Here is a 17,121-nt window from a genome sequence, read left to right as displayed (position 1 = left end):
TATTATTGACTAGAGGGCCTGTGTCCGCTTCGCTGGTCAACACAATTTAACAACATAAAAGTCAATGTTGCAACATTTTTCAAATATATGGGGAAGTATAGAAAGATGGTTAATTAACACTTTTCCAGTTTGACTTCTCCACTTGCGAAGCACAATCCAGCCGTTTCTCTTTTAAACTTTAAGGCACTGCAATATCGGTATATAGTCGCCATTGGTCCAATATCTAAATTTTCATTATCACTGTATTTCGCAGTGGGGTCATATTGGAATGCCAAGCGATTGAATGATGTCAGTGATCTCCATAAGCTCATTTGTCTTTCTTCGCTTAAGTTTTGTGAATATACTTGTTGCTGGCTTGGATGTCTGCGGCCAATGTTTGCACGTCGTCCTCTAAGCATTTTGGACTATGGACAGAGTGGTGAATTTATCCTCAAATGCACGATCCACATAATTTTCACAGTTCAACTTAAATTGAATAAAAATCTTTTTTTTTTAACAATTTCACAGTGAACACAAAAATCGAGTTAAAATGCTAAGGGAGCGTGTTTGTCAGTGTGATGAGGTAGCAACTCACTTTATATGCGACAATATTGCAATTTTCTTACGGATCCCTAATTTTTTTCAAAATAAATTATAGCCTATTTAACTCCGCGATAATATAGCTTTCTATCGGTGAAAGAATTTTTTAAATCGGACCAGTAGTTCAGGAGCCTATTCCCTGCAAACAAACAAACAAACAAACAAACAAACAAACAAACAAACAAACAAACAAACAAACAAACAAACAAACAAACAAACAAACAAACAAACAAACAAACAAACAAACAAACAAATTTTACCTCTTTATAATATTAGTATAGATAGTAATTCCGATAGTTTTGATTTGTTTTTAAAATGATTCTAGGCCCCAGTCAAAACACTTTCTTGTTTTTAATGCTCCATCAAATACGTTTTATTGCAATGTTGTTGTAAGAATTGTGCACTTAAATGGTTTCGCCTATGGGCTTGATGAGCAGCTCGTGGATCTGGACATGTGGAGGGGTCTGGATGCAGTAGCTGACTGCATCTGCCACATCCTCGGATCGCAGAAGTGGCAAGTCGGGGAAGTTGGTCGTGAGTTCGTCGCCCACCATCTCTGTATCCACGCCACCGGGACTAATGCTCTGAAAAAGCATTAAAATATTGATTCAAATGGTTCCAAATCAGTAGTTACTTGCATCCAACTTACAGTGACTTTGGTTTGAGTCTTGCTGTTGAGGAACTCCTGTCGCAGGACCTCCGTGAGTGCAGTGACGGCGTGTTTCGATGGCGAGTACATGCCCATGGTGAAGCCGGGAATATTCGGCACTCGATGTCCTGCCACACTGTTCACAATGAGGACATGTCCGTCGTTGATGTTGCGCCTCTGCAGTGATTTGAATGCCTCCCGAGTGCACCACGCAACACCCAAGACATTGGTGTCCAGAACGGCGCGAAGATCGACGGAATTAGCCTCCTTGGTGATGCCCACACCCGGTCGGACGATGCCGGCGTTGTTAACCAAAACATCGGCGCCACCGAGGGTGGCATCAATCCAGGCAAAGGTATCGATTACTTCCTGCTCCTTGCTGACATCGCACTTGCGTCCGTGGAAGCGACTGGCCTGATCCGCCGGCAGGGACTCCTTCAGCTCCTTCAAACGCTCCTCGCGACGAGCCAAGCCGACGACGACGAGTCCCTTGGCCACCAGATCCTTGCAACAGGCAGCTCCGATTCCCGAACTTGCACCCGTGACAACAGCAACGCGATTTAACCAGCGATCCATTCTTGTTTACTTCTTGATTTCTTTATTTTATTAAATAAAATATCTGTGATATATATCCGGGTTGAATGCTTATACGAAATGTTCTTTCGAATGGCGAGCGTCTGGCTTTTATACGGGGCCCCCTTCTATATAATCAGCCGACCTGCTCCGAAGTCATGCGATTGGATTCGAATGAGAATGTATTTCGAATTGAGTATGAGAATGAGAATATTTCGTCACTCGACTCTCAACAGCCGGCTTTTTTCGTGTGGGTCGTAATCGTGACCAACGGTTTTTCCAATCTTCAAAGCACTTAAAAAAATCAGTTTTTTTTATCTTGTTCAGCTCCTCCTTCGATGACGTCCTTATCTCGTCGAGCGTAGCGTAACGTCATCCTTTCATGGGCCTCTTCGGTTTAGGAAACAAGAAAAAGTCACAGGGGGCCAGACCTGGGGAATACGGTGGCTGCGGCATCATTAGTGTGTTTTTTTTGGCCAAAAAGCCAATTTTTGTTCCTCCACAAATCTTCCACAAATATTTAGACCACAACTTTGGGAAGTGAAAAGGAAAGATCTTTTTTGAGGGATTCTAAACAATTTATTGAACACTTTCTTTTCTCGCTTTGCTCGGCTTATAAAAGTAGACAAAAAAAATCGAAGATATATATAAGGCGGTATATATGTGGGTATGTATGCGATATTCATAAATCATTATGCAAATAAATAAGTGGACTACTAGGCGTACTAACTGATATAAGTAGATCCAGGGACTTCGGGAATGGCTAACAGTGGGAAGCATAAGTTTTCGGCTTAGTCTACGGCTTAAAGCGCTTAAAATATTTAGTGACTAATTCAAGTGTATATTTGTTATGCATGTGTGTGTGTGTTCCTTGTGTGGTTGTGTGGTTGTGTGTGCAAAACATGATTGTGTTTGTGTGTATTCGTGTCTACAAAGTCTTAAGAGAGTCTTACAAGAAATACTCTAAGTAATGGATTGTATCGGCTCAAATGCTGAAGAAAGCTACAAGTGATGGTCAGATGGTCAGATGGATATATGATGGGCTGATCATGGCTTAGCACCGTTTTACATGAAATAGAACCTAGGCTTAAACTAAAACAAAAATAATCGATTATCGACTGCCACCATTTGGAGAGAAGGGAAATGGAAAATGGAAAGTGGATTAATAAAAGTGGTGACTTAAATGGGCTTTTGAATGGGGAAAAGGGATGGAAGAGGAGAACCCAGTAAACGGCTTCAGTTAATGTTAAGTGATTTGCATCAAAAATTATTCTAAAGAAGTGTACGCTACAAATTTAAGAGCCGCAGACGCAGACACAACTGTACCTGGAAACCGGAAACGGAAGCGCACACGAAATTCGATAACTGGTGAAGGCACTAATGGCAGTTCATTTTTGAAGTGAGGGTCTCAAGTTAACGGTGATTTAGATTTTCGGACTCGAATTATAAGAATAATAAATAAACCACTTGTAAAATTTTTACTGTTGTGACTATAGCAAATAAATAAAATCTTTACAGATCATTGAAATGCCAAAAAACTTCCAATTATTTTTTTAAGTTTGAAACTTTTTTTTATATCAAAATAGTTTATCGTTCTAAATTTCGTGAATTGTGTGGAAGTCAATTGAATTCTCTTTCGAATAGATTTAAAAATTATTACCAAAAAAAAATACCTGAAATATACTTTTAATTTTGTTTTTTTTCTTGCTCTGTTTGAAACTCTAACCTTTTTTAGTCAATTCAAATCGGAGTGTTTGAATTTTTTATAAATATTTTAATTTTATACTTATATAATTTTTATCCTGCTTCAAATAGAAACCCTGCTGCCATTCAAGAAGGGACGCCGAGTGCCGCCCAAAACCAATCACCGAACCAGCAAGTGGCCACTGGAATTCCGATCCCCTGACAGTCGCACAGTCGGGGTCATCGTGTTCACGAGGACATCGCCCGCTTCTTGGAGAGCGTGCCGGGGGGAAGGTCCGCCGGCGAGGGCAGCTGGATGACTGGCAGCGGTGCCAGCTGGGGATTCGTGAAGGCGACGGCCCGCTCCTTGGCGCTGGCTGCAAACGAGGCGAACGGACGCAGTCGGACGTAGAGGACGGCGGACGTGAGGCAGGAGGTGACCAGGATGCCGAGGAGCACGATCAGCGTGATGGCGAATCCCGGCGTGGTCATGCAAATCAAACCCTCCTCCCTGAGTGGAAACACCATCGTCTGCGGTCCCGTGCGATCCACACTCGATCCGTTCAAGGAACTCGAATTGCCGGCCTGTTCGTCGATGGCAAAGGTCAGATCGCCCGAGGAGACCACCTTGATGATCCTGTTGAGACCCACTTGTGGCTCCGGCACGGCTCTTGCTCTCCTCTGAACCCGCCTCTCGTCCCTCCGCTTGCCAATCGCACTGGCCACATGGTAGGCATCCACGTGCAGCTGGGGCGGTGGTCCGTACTGCGATTCGGGACCCACTTGCAGGTGGTGGACATCCTGGAGGTTCGTCTCCGCGGAACACTGCTCCGGACAGTGGTAGCGGCAGATCTGGATGGTGCACTGGAAGTGCACCTCCATCGAATCGGGGAACTTGAAGGCCTGGAAGTGGGCATACGACAGCACCGAGGCGGAGGCCCCAAAGTTCTTGATCTTCGTGAAGCGGGACATCAACTTGGGCCGAGTGACACAGCCCCTTTGGTCCACCAGCTGGATGGGCGCCCGCTTGCCGTCGTGGGCCACACAGTTCCGCACCAGCATATCGAACTTGGAATCGTCATCCTTGATGGCCAGCACCATGGTCATCGTTTGGCCGATCTTCACCAGGCCGGAAACCTCCGAAGCCCAGGGTCCCTTGCCCACTTGGATTTGCATCCAGCATCCCACGTTATCGCCGGCGAAGTCCGCCCTCACCACATCCAACATATCCACGGGGAAGGGGCGGAAGGTCACGCTCTTCTCGTACTGATCGTGCCACGTGCAACGCAACTTGCGCGCCTGATCCCACACCTCCTGCACCTGCGGATCGTACTGGATGACGATGATGTTCTCGAAGTAGGTGCCCGCGCCCGTACTCCCCGACTCGTGGCCATAGCCCTGATTGTAGTTATCCGTATTGCCGGCGGTGCCGCATTCGTGGAGTCCAATGTCGAAGCTGGCCGAGCTGCGACCCAATCCCGATGGCAGGTGGACGCAGTTCATGTTGCTGTAGTGCCCCTTCGAGAAGACGATCCCGTTGAAGGGCTTGTCGAACTGGACGAACACCTTCATCCCATTCTTCTCGCACTTCACGTCCAGGGAGACGATCTTCGGCATGTCCTGCACGGGTGCCGCCCAGATCTCGTTGTTGCTCGATCCGCCGACACTTAAATCGGGCACTTGCACCTGCACCTGCTGCCCCTGCTGCTGCTGCTGCTGCGACTGCTGCTGCTGCTGCTGCTGCTGCTGCTGCTGTTGCGGTCGCTGCTGCAGTTGCGGCGGCGGCGGGGGTCCCTTGTAGAACTGCGCGCCCGGCGGCGGCGGAGGTCCGAACGGCTGGCCGAAGCTCAGCGGAATGTTCTGGTGGTTGTCTGTCAAATAAAAAACGATATATGATTAATAAATATATGATTAATAAATATGTAATATGTAAACATAATATAACAAATAAATAATAATAAATATTATAAAATAATAACACATAGTATAGGTAAAGATTTGAATTCTTATTGTAAGTCTCTTCAAGAGAAGATTCAATAAAAAAACAAAAAAAACATGTAGGTAATATAATATAATTCAAATATAGTTAATATATATATATAAATATATCAGTATATAACATTTTGAATGTAATGTTATTTATGCTAATTTACATTTTTGAAACTTGGTTCAACCAAAAGTTAAAAATAAACATATCCAATAGGTTTTGCAAAACGTATACAATTTTGTTGGTGTTTGTTTTTAAACAGAAAATCATAAAAAACATACTTCAATGAAACATATTTTTTCGCAAAATAATATCTCTGAATTTGTTTACTAACAAAAAAAACAACGCACTAATTTAAAGGTTTTATGAAATAAATATAATACGATACAAAAAGAAAGTCCCAATAAATGCAACACACTCTTCAAATCAAATATTTTAATAATTCCTCAATTATTATGATGAGCATTTCATAATTTTTTTACATATCATTTTAATTGAGTTTCAATTTGCAAAATAAATGTTTCGTGACTAGAAAACTACAATACAAAATTACAAATTGGATTCCACTGAGTTGCAACCAAAGTGGTTTAGCTTCACCAACAAATTTTACCAAGCTATCACCCCTCTATTTGTTATGAGTACTTTTTGATCACTAGTTGGGAGGCTTCCCTGTACTTACTGCGCATGGTGAGGCCGACGGAGACGCTGGGCGGCGGTTGTGGCATGTTGTGCTGGTAGTGCACCGACACCTTGGGCACCGACTGCGGCAACTGCATTTGGATCTGCGGCAGCTGCTGCTGCTGGTGTTGCTGCTGTTGCTGCTGTTGCTGCTGCTGCTGTTGCGCCTGTGCCTGCTGCTCCTGCTCGGACTCCTGGGCCATCTGGTCCAGTTCGTTCTCGTGGTCGCCCAGGGCGATGGTCAGATCGTCGTCGGGTCCGCCGGCAATGGCCTTCACCACCTCCACGTCGTCCGCGCAGACGAGTGCCACCTGTACGTTCCCATTTGCCACAGAGGAAGAAAAAGAGAGAAATAGAAAATGGAAAATAGAAAATAGAATATAGAAAAAACGTTAAGATGAACGGAGGCGGAATGATTTCAGTTGGGAATGTCGAATGGAATGGGCGCAGTGGCAGTGTGGCAGGTTGCAGGTTGCAAGGCGGATATGCGGCATGTGGCATGCAACTCAATTGCATAAGGCAGCAGAAGAAACCCACTGGCAGCGAAAAGAAAACAAAATAATGTGCAGAGAGAGAGAGAGAGAGAGAGAGAAAAAACCGCAGGCAGTGCAACAATTTCGCTTTTTTCCCTACCCAACCAGCAACTCTTTGCCATTTGCCATTTCTCCGCGCTTGTGCCACATGCATGTTGCATGCAGCTAGCAACGTGCAACGTGCAACGTGCGGCTGCTGGCGACCCAATTGCCAGCCAGATCCGCCTGCCTTAAAAGGCGATGTCAAGGCTAGAACCAGACTAGACCAGACCGGAGACCAGACGACAACGCAAACAAAACACCAAACACCAAATACTAGATACTTGAGACTTACAAACTGAAGACTGGAGACGGAAGACTGGAGACTGAAGACTGGAGAGGGAAGACTGAAGACTAGAGACTGAAGAGGAAGGAGTGAAGAGTGAAGAGAGGAGATTGCAGGCATCGAACAAGGCTAAAACTAAAGCCAAGACCCAGATTGAGATCGCGATCGACATCGAGACGGAATTGCCGGGTTTGGCATTTGACGTGTACTCGATAATAGCCGGCTAACAGATTAAATACAATCTAGATAAATTAGGGGCCAGATGGGTGGGAAGCAACCACTCTACACTTATGTCTCTGGCAATTTCAATGCCAATTGGCTAGCAAACAAATTAGACAGCGCATTCCAAAGATTTGGTTAGAAAACAAGGAACAAAGCTCCTATTTCCTTACATTTTACAATACAAAAAACATGACTAGTAAATAAAATTAAATATTGTATGCAAAAAACTATAATTAAAAATTAATATCTATTAAAAGGATTTTAAATATGTAAATACTTTCTTAGATTACTATTATAAATATTAGCAATCTTGAAAATCATAAAATGGTACAAAGGAAACCATCAAAATGCATGAATGAAATTTCCTTAATTCCATGACATAACACATACATACTTTTATGTTTTTTCAACTTTGTTCCTTAAATAATGGAAATTAAGTTACAAAACGTACATCTTCCTTTCTATAAGCCCCCTTAAAATCTTTTTTTTTAATTTATAAATTCAATTAAATGTGATTAATGCATGGCCATACTTTCTAATCTTCTGGCCAACTTGGCGATCTGCTAATAAACTTAATTAATTTTCCATTACTTTCTTTTCGCGTCCTTCACTTGGCCATGTGTTCCATGTTCCGGGTGAGCAGGTCTCAATTTAGTTTAGCCCCGCCATTCGGGAAGATCTTGATCCGCTGGCGATGGCGATGGCGATGGCGATGGAGATGGAGATTTCGATGGCGATGCCATGTACTTGTCGCCGGACTGATTCAGTTACCGAGGTAACCGAGCCATCTTGCAATCTTGGCAATTAGACGAGTTAACCAATGGGCGGCAAAAGGAGAGGAGAAGGAGGAGGAGAAGGAAAAGGAGGAAGAGGAGAAGAAGGAGGAGTAAAAGGGGGGAGCAGTGGAGCAATTGCGGACAGGTGGACGATGATGGCCATGGCAATGGCAAGATGGCAATGGCAATGGCAATGGCAATGGCGATCTTGGCCAAGATACCCATGATGAAGATGCCCAGCGAAGATGGCGAGCCTGCTGCATCCCATTTGGCCAAATCTGTGCCGCACCGCCGAAAACAACTTTCTCCGCCAACTGGGAAGCTGAACTGAGTTCAGTTGAGTTGAGTTGAGTCGCGTTGAGCTGAGCCGAGCTGAGAAAACTGAGCATCCGAGTGTCTCAAAGTCTCCGTATCGAGTGGAGGTATCCAAGGGGGTATCGAGGGGGTATCGACGGGGGTATCGAATAAGGTATCGGGGGTATCGGGGCATCGCAGTTTTGTAGTCTTTTGGGCTTGGGATGTCGCAACGGCGGCGGCGACGACGACGACGACGACGACGGCATCCTGAAGCAATCCTGTTTGGTAGAAAGTGATGTGGCAAGCGCGGCAGACGATTGACGACAAAAAGGTAAATGGCAAACGGCGGTTGCAAAGTGGATAGTGGCCAGAGGGGAAATGGGGGAGGGGGAGGGGGAAAAGGGGAGGCTTGTGGATAGTGGATGCCAAAACAAGTTGCCCACGAATCCGAAAACCCACTGCCAACAAAATTCTATAATCAAATTTGCATGCGGCAACGTGATTTGGAGCAACTGCAGAAGCAATCCCATGAATACTAAAAAATCCATCGCTGAATTCGAGCAAAATTCAAGCAGGGCGGGAAAATATGCAAGACCATGTGGGATTCCGTCTTACAAATAATAAAATAAATTTAAAAAAAAATGTATAACTATTCCAACGTTCAAAATTATTTTTTCCTGCAACAGTTTAATTTATCAAGTTTACTAAATAATATTTAATCTCATTCAACAACTTTGATTTTTAAAATAATTTAAGTCTAATCTTCATTATGACTACAAGACTTTAATATTCATCATCATTAAATATTAATACGTTAATTTGACTTTGTATATTTAAATAAATAAAATAACTTGTGTTCCTTATTTTATGATTTACAACGCTTTTCTCCGTTTCTCATTATAGAAAAGGCCTTTAAAAACAATTGTACATTTTATTACTTTGTTTTTCTCAAAATTCAATCTGAGGTTTACCAAAAGGTAATTAAGATTCGGTTGCCAACTCACCGGTGGAAACTAATCATCGTCATCCCGGGAAAAGTGCGTTAATTGAAATGTGTGCCAAATGTTTTGGCAAACAATCATCATTAATTTCCGAGCTCCACTCCCCCGAAATCTGATTCCTTTACGGTTTCCGTAATCCCCAAAGGAGACGACGACTAATGATGTGACTAAAGACTAGAAACTCAAGATCAAAAGAAGTCTTCGGAAGCCCGAAGACTGGAGACCAAAGACCGAAGACGCAAACCGAGGCGAAGAAGATGAAAACCGAGACGAAGGAGGCGAAATACCGGCTGTTTTCTAGCCAATCTTGACCTCGGCCAATGTGCTAGGCACTTTTTTTGGCAAGAGGCTGTCTGTCTTTCTGGCCTTCTGTCTTTCTGACTGTTTGTCTGTCTGCCTGGCAGCACACCGAATCGGGAGAAAGTGAAACATTAGCAGAGAATCGGAATTTGGCAGCCACTTGGCCCCAAAGGGGTTGCATGAATGGGGGGTTAAGAGCAAAGGAAGGGGGAGGGGTGGGGTCTTGTTGTTGGCTGGTGGAGGGTCAAAGGTGAACGCCAGTATTTCTCGACCCAAGATGAAAGCGAAAAGGAAGCGAAAAGTGGAGATGCTGCCACCACATGCTGCCGCTCGTTAAAGGAATGGGAACTTAGTTTTTCGTTTTTTTTTTTTGTATTTCAATTTTTTTCCCTGGCCAGGCTAAATTGTGTCATCGCCCCAGAATGGCCGAAAAACTGGCTGGCAAAAAAAAAAAAAAAAAAAAAAAAAATAAAGCAGCAGAAAAAAAACTTTCTAACGTCACGAGCGCTGGGCCAAAAAAGAGTTTCGGTCTGGGATGGAATGGGTATTACCTAGGCAAATGGGATGCACATGGAATTTTAATATGTGCCAAAAGGCGAAAAAGAGAAAGGAATGCTGCGGACGGCCAACGAGATGGGCCTGCACTTCAAGCCAAAAGGGCCTCCTGAATTCACAGTTATTCCCGGCGCACTCGGTTATTGCTTAATTTTATTTGTGCAAAAGAAATCCCTTTTGTGGCAATGTAACAAGAACAATATTACATCCTTTATGCAGATTTTTGTGGGTGAACAATATTACATGATTATACCTCAATACTTATGTTATTAAAAGTTAAACAGAAAATGCAAGGAACTCAAGTTAATATAATTAATGAATATATATCTATATCTGGCTACCTAAACACTTGTAGCTAAATTGCACCACTCTTTTTTAAGTTTAAATGGAGCCACGAGCTAAATAAATTCGCAATCTTAATTAAAACGTTGCCGTTTTAACATTAAGTTTCTAAATTCCCCAGATGGCATCTCCAACGAGTATCCTTTCCATTACGCGCACTAATTACCCGATACGCCGTTACTTTCCTCGCTGGCCTCTTCGATATCGCATATGTATGTACATACATATATATTCCTGATTGGTTCCAGGAACTAAAAACCAGCACATGTAACACTCACACGAGAAACGAGGCCATGCCAATTACACGTCCCATCCCGTCCCATTCCATTCCTCTTCATTCCATTTCATTCCCGTAAAAGGGGGAAAGGGAGGGGCAAGTGGGGCGAGTGGGGAGCTCTTTCACTTGCACACTTGTGCACTTAGATTCACACGCACAAGGCAGACGACAGGCAGACAGAAAGGGAGGGGGGATGTTCAAGCGAGAGCAGTGGCTCTGAAAACAGGGGTCACTATTCAAGATGATTCAAAAATAGCTACAATCTAAACAAATTAATTATCTCTCTGACTAATAGATTGAGTAATTTAAACAATAGTATCTAGAACCCTCATAATAAAAGTGAATCCTGGCAGACAATCATTTTGATCTTAAACAAAGTAAATCTCAATCACATATCTTTGAATTTGAATTAAAAACCTAACCAAGTAACCAAAAATCCCCCCAATAATAATATATGCGTACGCCTCTGAAGAAAGAGAAGCTTAAGCCGGCTGCTGCTAATGGGAATTATCTATTTATTAGACTTTGTTGCTGCTGTTGATGTTGCAGTTGCAGTCGCTGCCACAGCTTATGTTGCTGTTGTGTCTGCGGCTTTTGGCTTAAATTGATTTCAATTATTTGCATCGGCTCAACTCACCTGCAGTGAAAGGAAAATGATAAGCGGCAGCCAAATCTTCTTAGCACCGATTTCTACGTTTCTTCGTAGATTTCTGCATCGCACTTGTTTGTGTTGCTGCTGCTGCTGCTGCTGATGTTGATGTTGCATGTTGCTGCCGTTACTGTGCTTGTTGCTGCTGCTGCTGATTTGATGTTTCTGTTTGTTAGGTGTATAATTAATTTGTTTATCATTATTCGATATTTACTTTTGCTGTGGGCGGTGGAAGAAGCGAAAAGCGGAAAGAGGAAGAGGAGAGAACGCTGTGTAGAAAGTGCTTTTCGCTTTTATTTCTTTCTCATTGTTAACGTTAACGTTACCTGGTGTATGAAAGTGTTTCCCGCTAATTGCAATTTATTAGCAATTTCTCAGTCAACTCAATGATGATTGATTGACTCGCTAAGTGTCCCCTCTCCCCCTTTTCTCTTTCTAACCTTCCCCACCCACTGACCATAAATGAAAAAACTGAAAAACCAAATTTAGAAAAAAAAGAAAGAAAGAAAGAAAGGGAAGCTGCGACAAGTCAAGAAAGAAAAGAATCTGTTTAATGACAACTCACTTAACTTTTCAGACGTAAAAGAAAAGGGTAACTGAGGAGGTGAAAAGTGTTAATAGGTTTCCCCATAAGTGAAGTGGGTCATCTTGGCCCAGACAAATATGAATGCTCTTAGTTGGCCAATTAGAAGGCCAAAGATAGTGACTAAGGGGTGAGGAAATTCCAAGGAAAGAGAGAGTGAGAAATCAGTGAATGCAAGAAAGACTGAGTAGAACTTCGGAAAAAATTCATTGATATTTTCAATCTCTGCTCAGTGACCTTGATCATTGTCTACAATGAGTATCTTAATTGTTTCTCAATTAAAAATTAATTGTATTTGCTATTCTTTCAGACTAAAGGTTTACTTTACTTTACTTTTCTCATGTTAAAGAAAATAAAGAAGCAATAAGTCAAAATTAGCATTCTTCTATCTGTCTATTATTAAAAAATGAATCGAAGTTCCAATATACGCATTTACCAAAACTTTACTTGTAGCTCCCAAAACTTAAAAGGATTGACCGTTTTGTATATTAAAAGATTGTTATTGTCCTTTCATCAAAATGTTGAAATCACTTATCACTATTTAATGTCGTAGACAAGAAAAAAGGTTAAGATTTTGCAGAGACTTAGGATATTAGGATTAGGATTTTTATATGAATATCCTTTAAAAAAAAAGAAGATATGGAGACGATATAACATTGGTAAAGTAATAAAAAAATCATTTTTTTGGTTTTATAAATTGAATTGCTATTGAAATAATTATTATTCATATTTTTCAGGATCAAAGTTAAGATATAAAATTTATTACAGATGATGTAAAGTCAAAACAAGTAAGATAAGAGTTGAAGAAATCCCTAAGCATCTGGGCTAATCCTTTCAGACATAATGGTTCAGGACCTATCTGCTTCCCTAAGCTCCACTAAAATCCGCTTTCTGCTTCTTCTTACAGAACCGCAGATTAACTTCCGGGTCTTTCGATCCCACTGCGGGAACTGGCGGAACTCACCGTCTAGGTCCTTGGCCCAATTCCACCGTTTTCGCTGGCTGTTCCAGTTAAAGTTCCGATTCCAATTTCGAATTCCGAAGGTTGACAAACAGGATGCGTTAGCGGCAACTTTCGAAAACAGTTGCACTCGAACGAACGGTGGCCGTTACTTCTGCCCGCTGATTTTGTTGTTGCTGCTGCTGCTGGTGCACGTTGCTGTTGCAGTTGTTGCTGCTGCTCTTGCTGCTGTTGCTGTTGCAGTTGTTGTTGCCGTTGCCGTTGCTTTTGCAACCGAAGTTGCCAATGTTGCTGATGGGTTGACGTTAATGACAGCCAGCGGGGGACGAGGGGGCGTTGCACGCGGTCAACAATTAACGATCGCAAGTGGAGCACACACAAAAGAAAATATCAAAAACAAAAAAAAACAAAGAAAAAGGACACAAAAAGCGTGTTGATCACTACGCTAACCGTTTTGCAAGCGGTTCTTTCCGTGTTGCTTGCGTTTTTTTTTTTTCGTTTCTTTTTCCTTTCCTTTTTTTTTTTTGTTGTAGCCTTCTTCTAAATTAAACTTTGTTCGATTTGCAAGCAGTGTTTGCTGTTTGTTTTGCTCGAATTCGGTTTGTTTGTTTTTTGCATTTGTTTCTTGGGCTTTTTTGCTTGTTTGTTAGTTAGTTTTGTCGAACGGGAGGATCGATCGATGGCCGAACGCCTGAAGGAGGAGAAAAAGAGAGAGAAACGCGTCCGCTTCGCGCCGTGGTTTAGCGCCGAATGCTGCAGACACCTGCTTTCTCGCAGCGGAACACTTCGCATGCGCAGCAGCAGCAGCCAGCCGACGTCGACGTCGCTGCCAGCGTCGGCAGCGCAAATTTCTTCTTTCCATTGAGGCCTCCACTAAGGCAGTCGGCCAAGTCCAAATCCAAAATACGATGCCAAGTACGACTTGTTCAAGTACAGCTTGCCGGTTGCTTGTTGTTGTTGTTGCATGTTGTTGTTGCTGCCTGTTGTTGTTGTTGCTGTTGCTGTTGCTGTTGCTGTTGCTCGTGGCATGCGTCGTCGGTTGCTAGTTGCTAGTTGCTAGTTGCCAGTTCGGTTTCCCCAGTCTTCTGTTTGTTTATACTGGGCAGCCGCAGCTTCAACTTTCAGTTGCAATGGGTTACAGAAGCAGACGATGGTGACAATTGCACACGGGGACAAGTCCTCTAACTGTTTGCACTTTCTATTCCCCTTCGGTCGCCGCCACTGACCAAAAAGATGGCACCGCCCACCGCCCACCAACCCACCAACCCACCGGCCACTTTTATTGTCCACTGTCCATGCTCCAATTGTGGCAGGCAATCAAACCAAGAAGCGGCGGGTGTAGGCGCCCTTTTATTGCCACACACACACACACACACACACACTGTGTGTTGCAAAAGCAAGTAAGAAAATAAGAAATAAAAAATATTGCAGGTGGTTCCGGGGAACTCAGGTGGGTGTTGCAACAACAAAAAGAGTGTGCCTAAAAGAGAGTGAAAAAGAAAAAAAAACAACACAGGGGCCGCAAGGCACAAAAGGGAAAGAGATATCGTGTTTTTATTTATACAGTCGCCTGTAATGTTTCATCGACTGTTCCACTTTTCCATAAAGTATTTTTGCCAACTGCCGCATTTGGTGTTGTCGGGGGGCAACAACAAAAAACTGTAACAGCAACAACTGCAACAACTGTGACAACTGTGGCAACAACAACGAGAAAAGTGCTGCACTTGCTCTCGTTGAAATAATAGGATGAGCAACTGCAACTGCAACATCAGCGACATCGAAGGCAATTGATAACCTGAAGCCGCTGCAACAGTACAATGGGCCAAAAGGAAAATAGCTTGTGAAATTTTCGAGGAAATTACACAAAAGAAAAGAATTAGGTTTCAAAGATTCACAAAATTTGATTCGGATTAAGATTTAGTTACTGAACTTGCTAAATTTACAAAAATACATAAACCGAACTAATTTATAATCTTTTTTAACCATTATTAATTTATTAAAGGTTTCTTTTAAAAACAATATCATATAACCGAATAACTATTTATTATCAGTGGATATACTTTTTTTTATAATTCATAAAAAGGGTGATAATCTTTCTAATCAAAAAAGGAAATGAAGTGATTACTTTTCTTATTGTTGATAATTATAACTATCTATGACGAAATATTAAACATATTTGATGTTTATGATGACCTTTCAAAACATAGAATGCGTTTACCATATAATTCTTAATTTGTTGCTTCGAATTTGAATGCAACATTCTTTAAACTATTTGGTGGATGACCCACTGCGAAGCCACATTTCATCGACATTTCAATTCCACTTTGCAGTTTTGAGTTAGCCTTTTTATTTACTTTTTTTATTTTTTTTAGGGGCGCCGCGTCTCCTCGAGGATTCCTGTTTGCTAAATATGACCAAAAAGACCCGTTTCCAAATTGGAGTAATTTCGATTGGAGTTGCAGTTTGCAGTTTGCAGTTTTTATGGTGGTTTTGTTGGTGGTGGTGGTGCTGCTGCTGCTGCTGCTGATCCGGAGGTGCTGCTAGTGGTGCTCTTGGTGGTGCTCCGGTTCCGCCAGAAAGTGGCCGCCAATCGGCGATGTCTATTGGTCCGCCGCGTTGCACATTAAGTAACACGCGCCAGCCAGTCTACCGCTAACGTCTGCTGCTAACTTGGTCAATTACTGGCGGCCTTTGCATGATTTCGCCGCCGAAGAACAGCCAGCTTTATGCATATATGTAGTTTATATATAGTATATAGTATACTATATTATAGTATAGTATGCCATGTGGAGTATGCCTTCATCTGCTGGAAGAAGAAGGGCAGCAGCCTCTGTGATTTGTTTTCTTCTGGTCGCACGCCTCACGCATCTTAAGCGGCGTCGCAAGATGTCTTATTAAAAGTATCTTGTTACTTTCACCATCCATCGCCGACTTGAATTGCGCTTCAATTTCTCACAAGTTTTTTTTTCTTTTTTTTTTTTTTTTTTCTTTACGGAAGAGGGATGGGGAATGGGGAATGGGGAATGGGGGGTGGGGCTGGTGGGGGGTTGGCTGACCAAATGTGGCGGCGAGTGTATTGCAAAAGGTCTGGGTGAAAACACGGCGATGCGCCGGTTCAAAGTACGTTGCGGTGTCCATCGGGATGATTCTACGGTTCTTGTTGCATCTGAAGAGTTGCTAGTGTGTGTGTGTGTGTACTATATACATGCTACATATACTGCATATGTTGTTGTTGGCCGGGCCAAAATCCTCTTCGCCACGCCAGTTTCTAGCCAACTATTTGGGTCGCTCTCACAATTTATTGGTTTAGTTTTCATTGCATTGACACTTCATCATCGCCGGCAAACTGCCTGCGTTTGTCATCTGTCGCGCTTGTTTTTCTCTCGCTTGTTGTTGCTGTTGTTGTTGCTGCTGCAACATGCTGCTGCTGCTGCTGTTGCTGCTGCTGCTTCTGCCTCTGCTGCAGTATAACCTTTAGGCTGTTTGGCCAGCGCCCAGAGGGGTTACAAGGTGGCAATGGCAGATCTCGACCAAAGTGAAAACGCCGACAACAACGAAATAAAAAGCAAGTGCCACGGCATCTGCTGCACTGCTGCAACTGCCACAGCAACAGCAACAGCAACAACATCGGCAACATGTGCCGCAAACAGTAGCAATGGCTGCCATTAGGCCATGAGAAGACACTTTTTGTCCGCTGTGGGTGTGGAAGTATTAGGCGAAGAAGCCGCCACCCAAGGGAGGAGAATTGGGTTACAGCCACAGCCGCAAGTGCACTGGGAGAAAAGTTTTGCATTATTACTTTTAACCTGAAGCCCCTAAATCGCAATATACATAAAAATTAATATATCTTGTTGACTATATATTATCAGGAATGCACCAAAAACGATTGGTGCAAATACTTTTGAAGAATTTTTATTCAAGGTGCTATTATTTTCAGCATATCAGCTACATCTTAGAAATTTAACTTGAACCTAAAATATTTTATTTGTATTGTAAAATACTTTTTGAACAAAATTACATTTCAACTAACAAAAAATTAAGCTATTGTTAATATGCAAGCTATTTTAATCCATTTTGAAACTATTACAATTAATCTCGATCTTAATATTCCTAACGTAAGTTTTTGAAATTATTTATCACATACAATATCC

The 17,121-nt window shown here is 42.6% G+C and overlaps 2 protein-coding genes across 2 annotated transcripts; both read right to left on the bottom strand.

Annotated features, from left to right (window-relative positions):
• Positions 1-934: 934 nt before the first annotated feature.
• On the bottom strand, positions 935-1,874 carry LOC108101666 (farnesol dehydrogenase-like). The gene is made up of 2 exons (XM_017206085.2): positions 1,229-1,874; positions 935-1,163 (listed from the first exon to the last, which is right to left on the bottom strand). The coding sequence occupies exons 1-2, from the start codon at positions 1,802-1,804 to the stop codon at positions 984-986; spliced, it is 756 nt and encodes a 251-aa protein (XP_017061574.1). The 5' UTR covers positions 1,805-1,874; the 3' UTR covers positions 935-983.
• A 497-nt stretch (positions 1,875-2,371) lies between these two features.
• On the bottom strand, positions 2,372-13,704 carry LOC108101711. Its single transcript, XM_017206150.2, has 4 exons — positions 12,974-13,704; positions 11,415-11,591; positions 6,151-6,460; positions 2,372-5,355 (listed from the first exon to the last, which is right to left on the bottom strand). The coding sequence occupies exons 2-4, from the start codon at positions 11,541-11,543 to the stop codon at positions 3,734-3,736; spliced, it is 2,061 nt and encodes a 686-aa protein (XP_017061639.1). The 5' UTR covers positions 11,544-11,591; positions 12,974-13,704; the 3' UTR covers positions 2,372-3,733.
• Between the last annotated feature and the right edge of the window lie 3,417 nt (positions 13,705-17,121).

Source organism: Drosophila ficusphila, unplaced genomic scaffold, assembly GCF_018152265.1.
Source record: "Drosophila ficusphila isolate 14025-0441.05 unplaced genomic scaffold, ASM1815226v1 contig_198, whole genome shotgun sequence".
Lineage (NCBI taxonomy): Eukaryota > Metazoa > Arthropoda > Insecta > Diptera > Drosophilidae > Drosophila > Drosophila ficusphila.
Note: the sequence above shows the minus strand (reverse complement) of the source record. Positions and strands in the feature narration are given on the sequence as shown.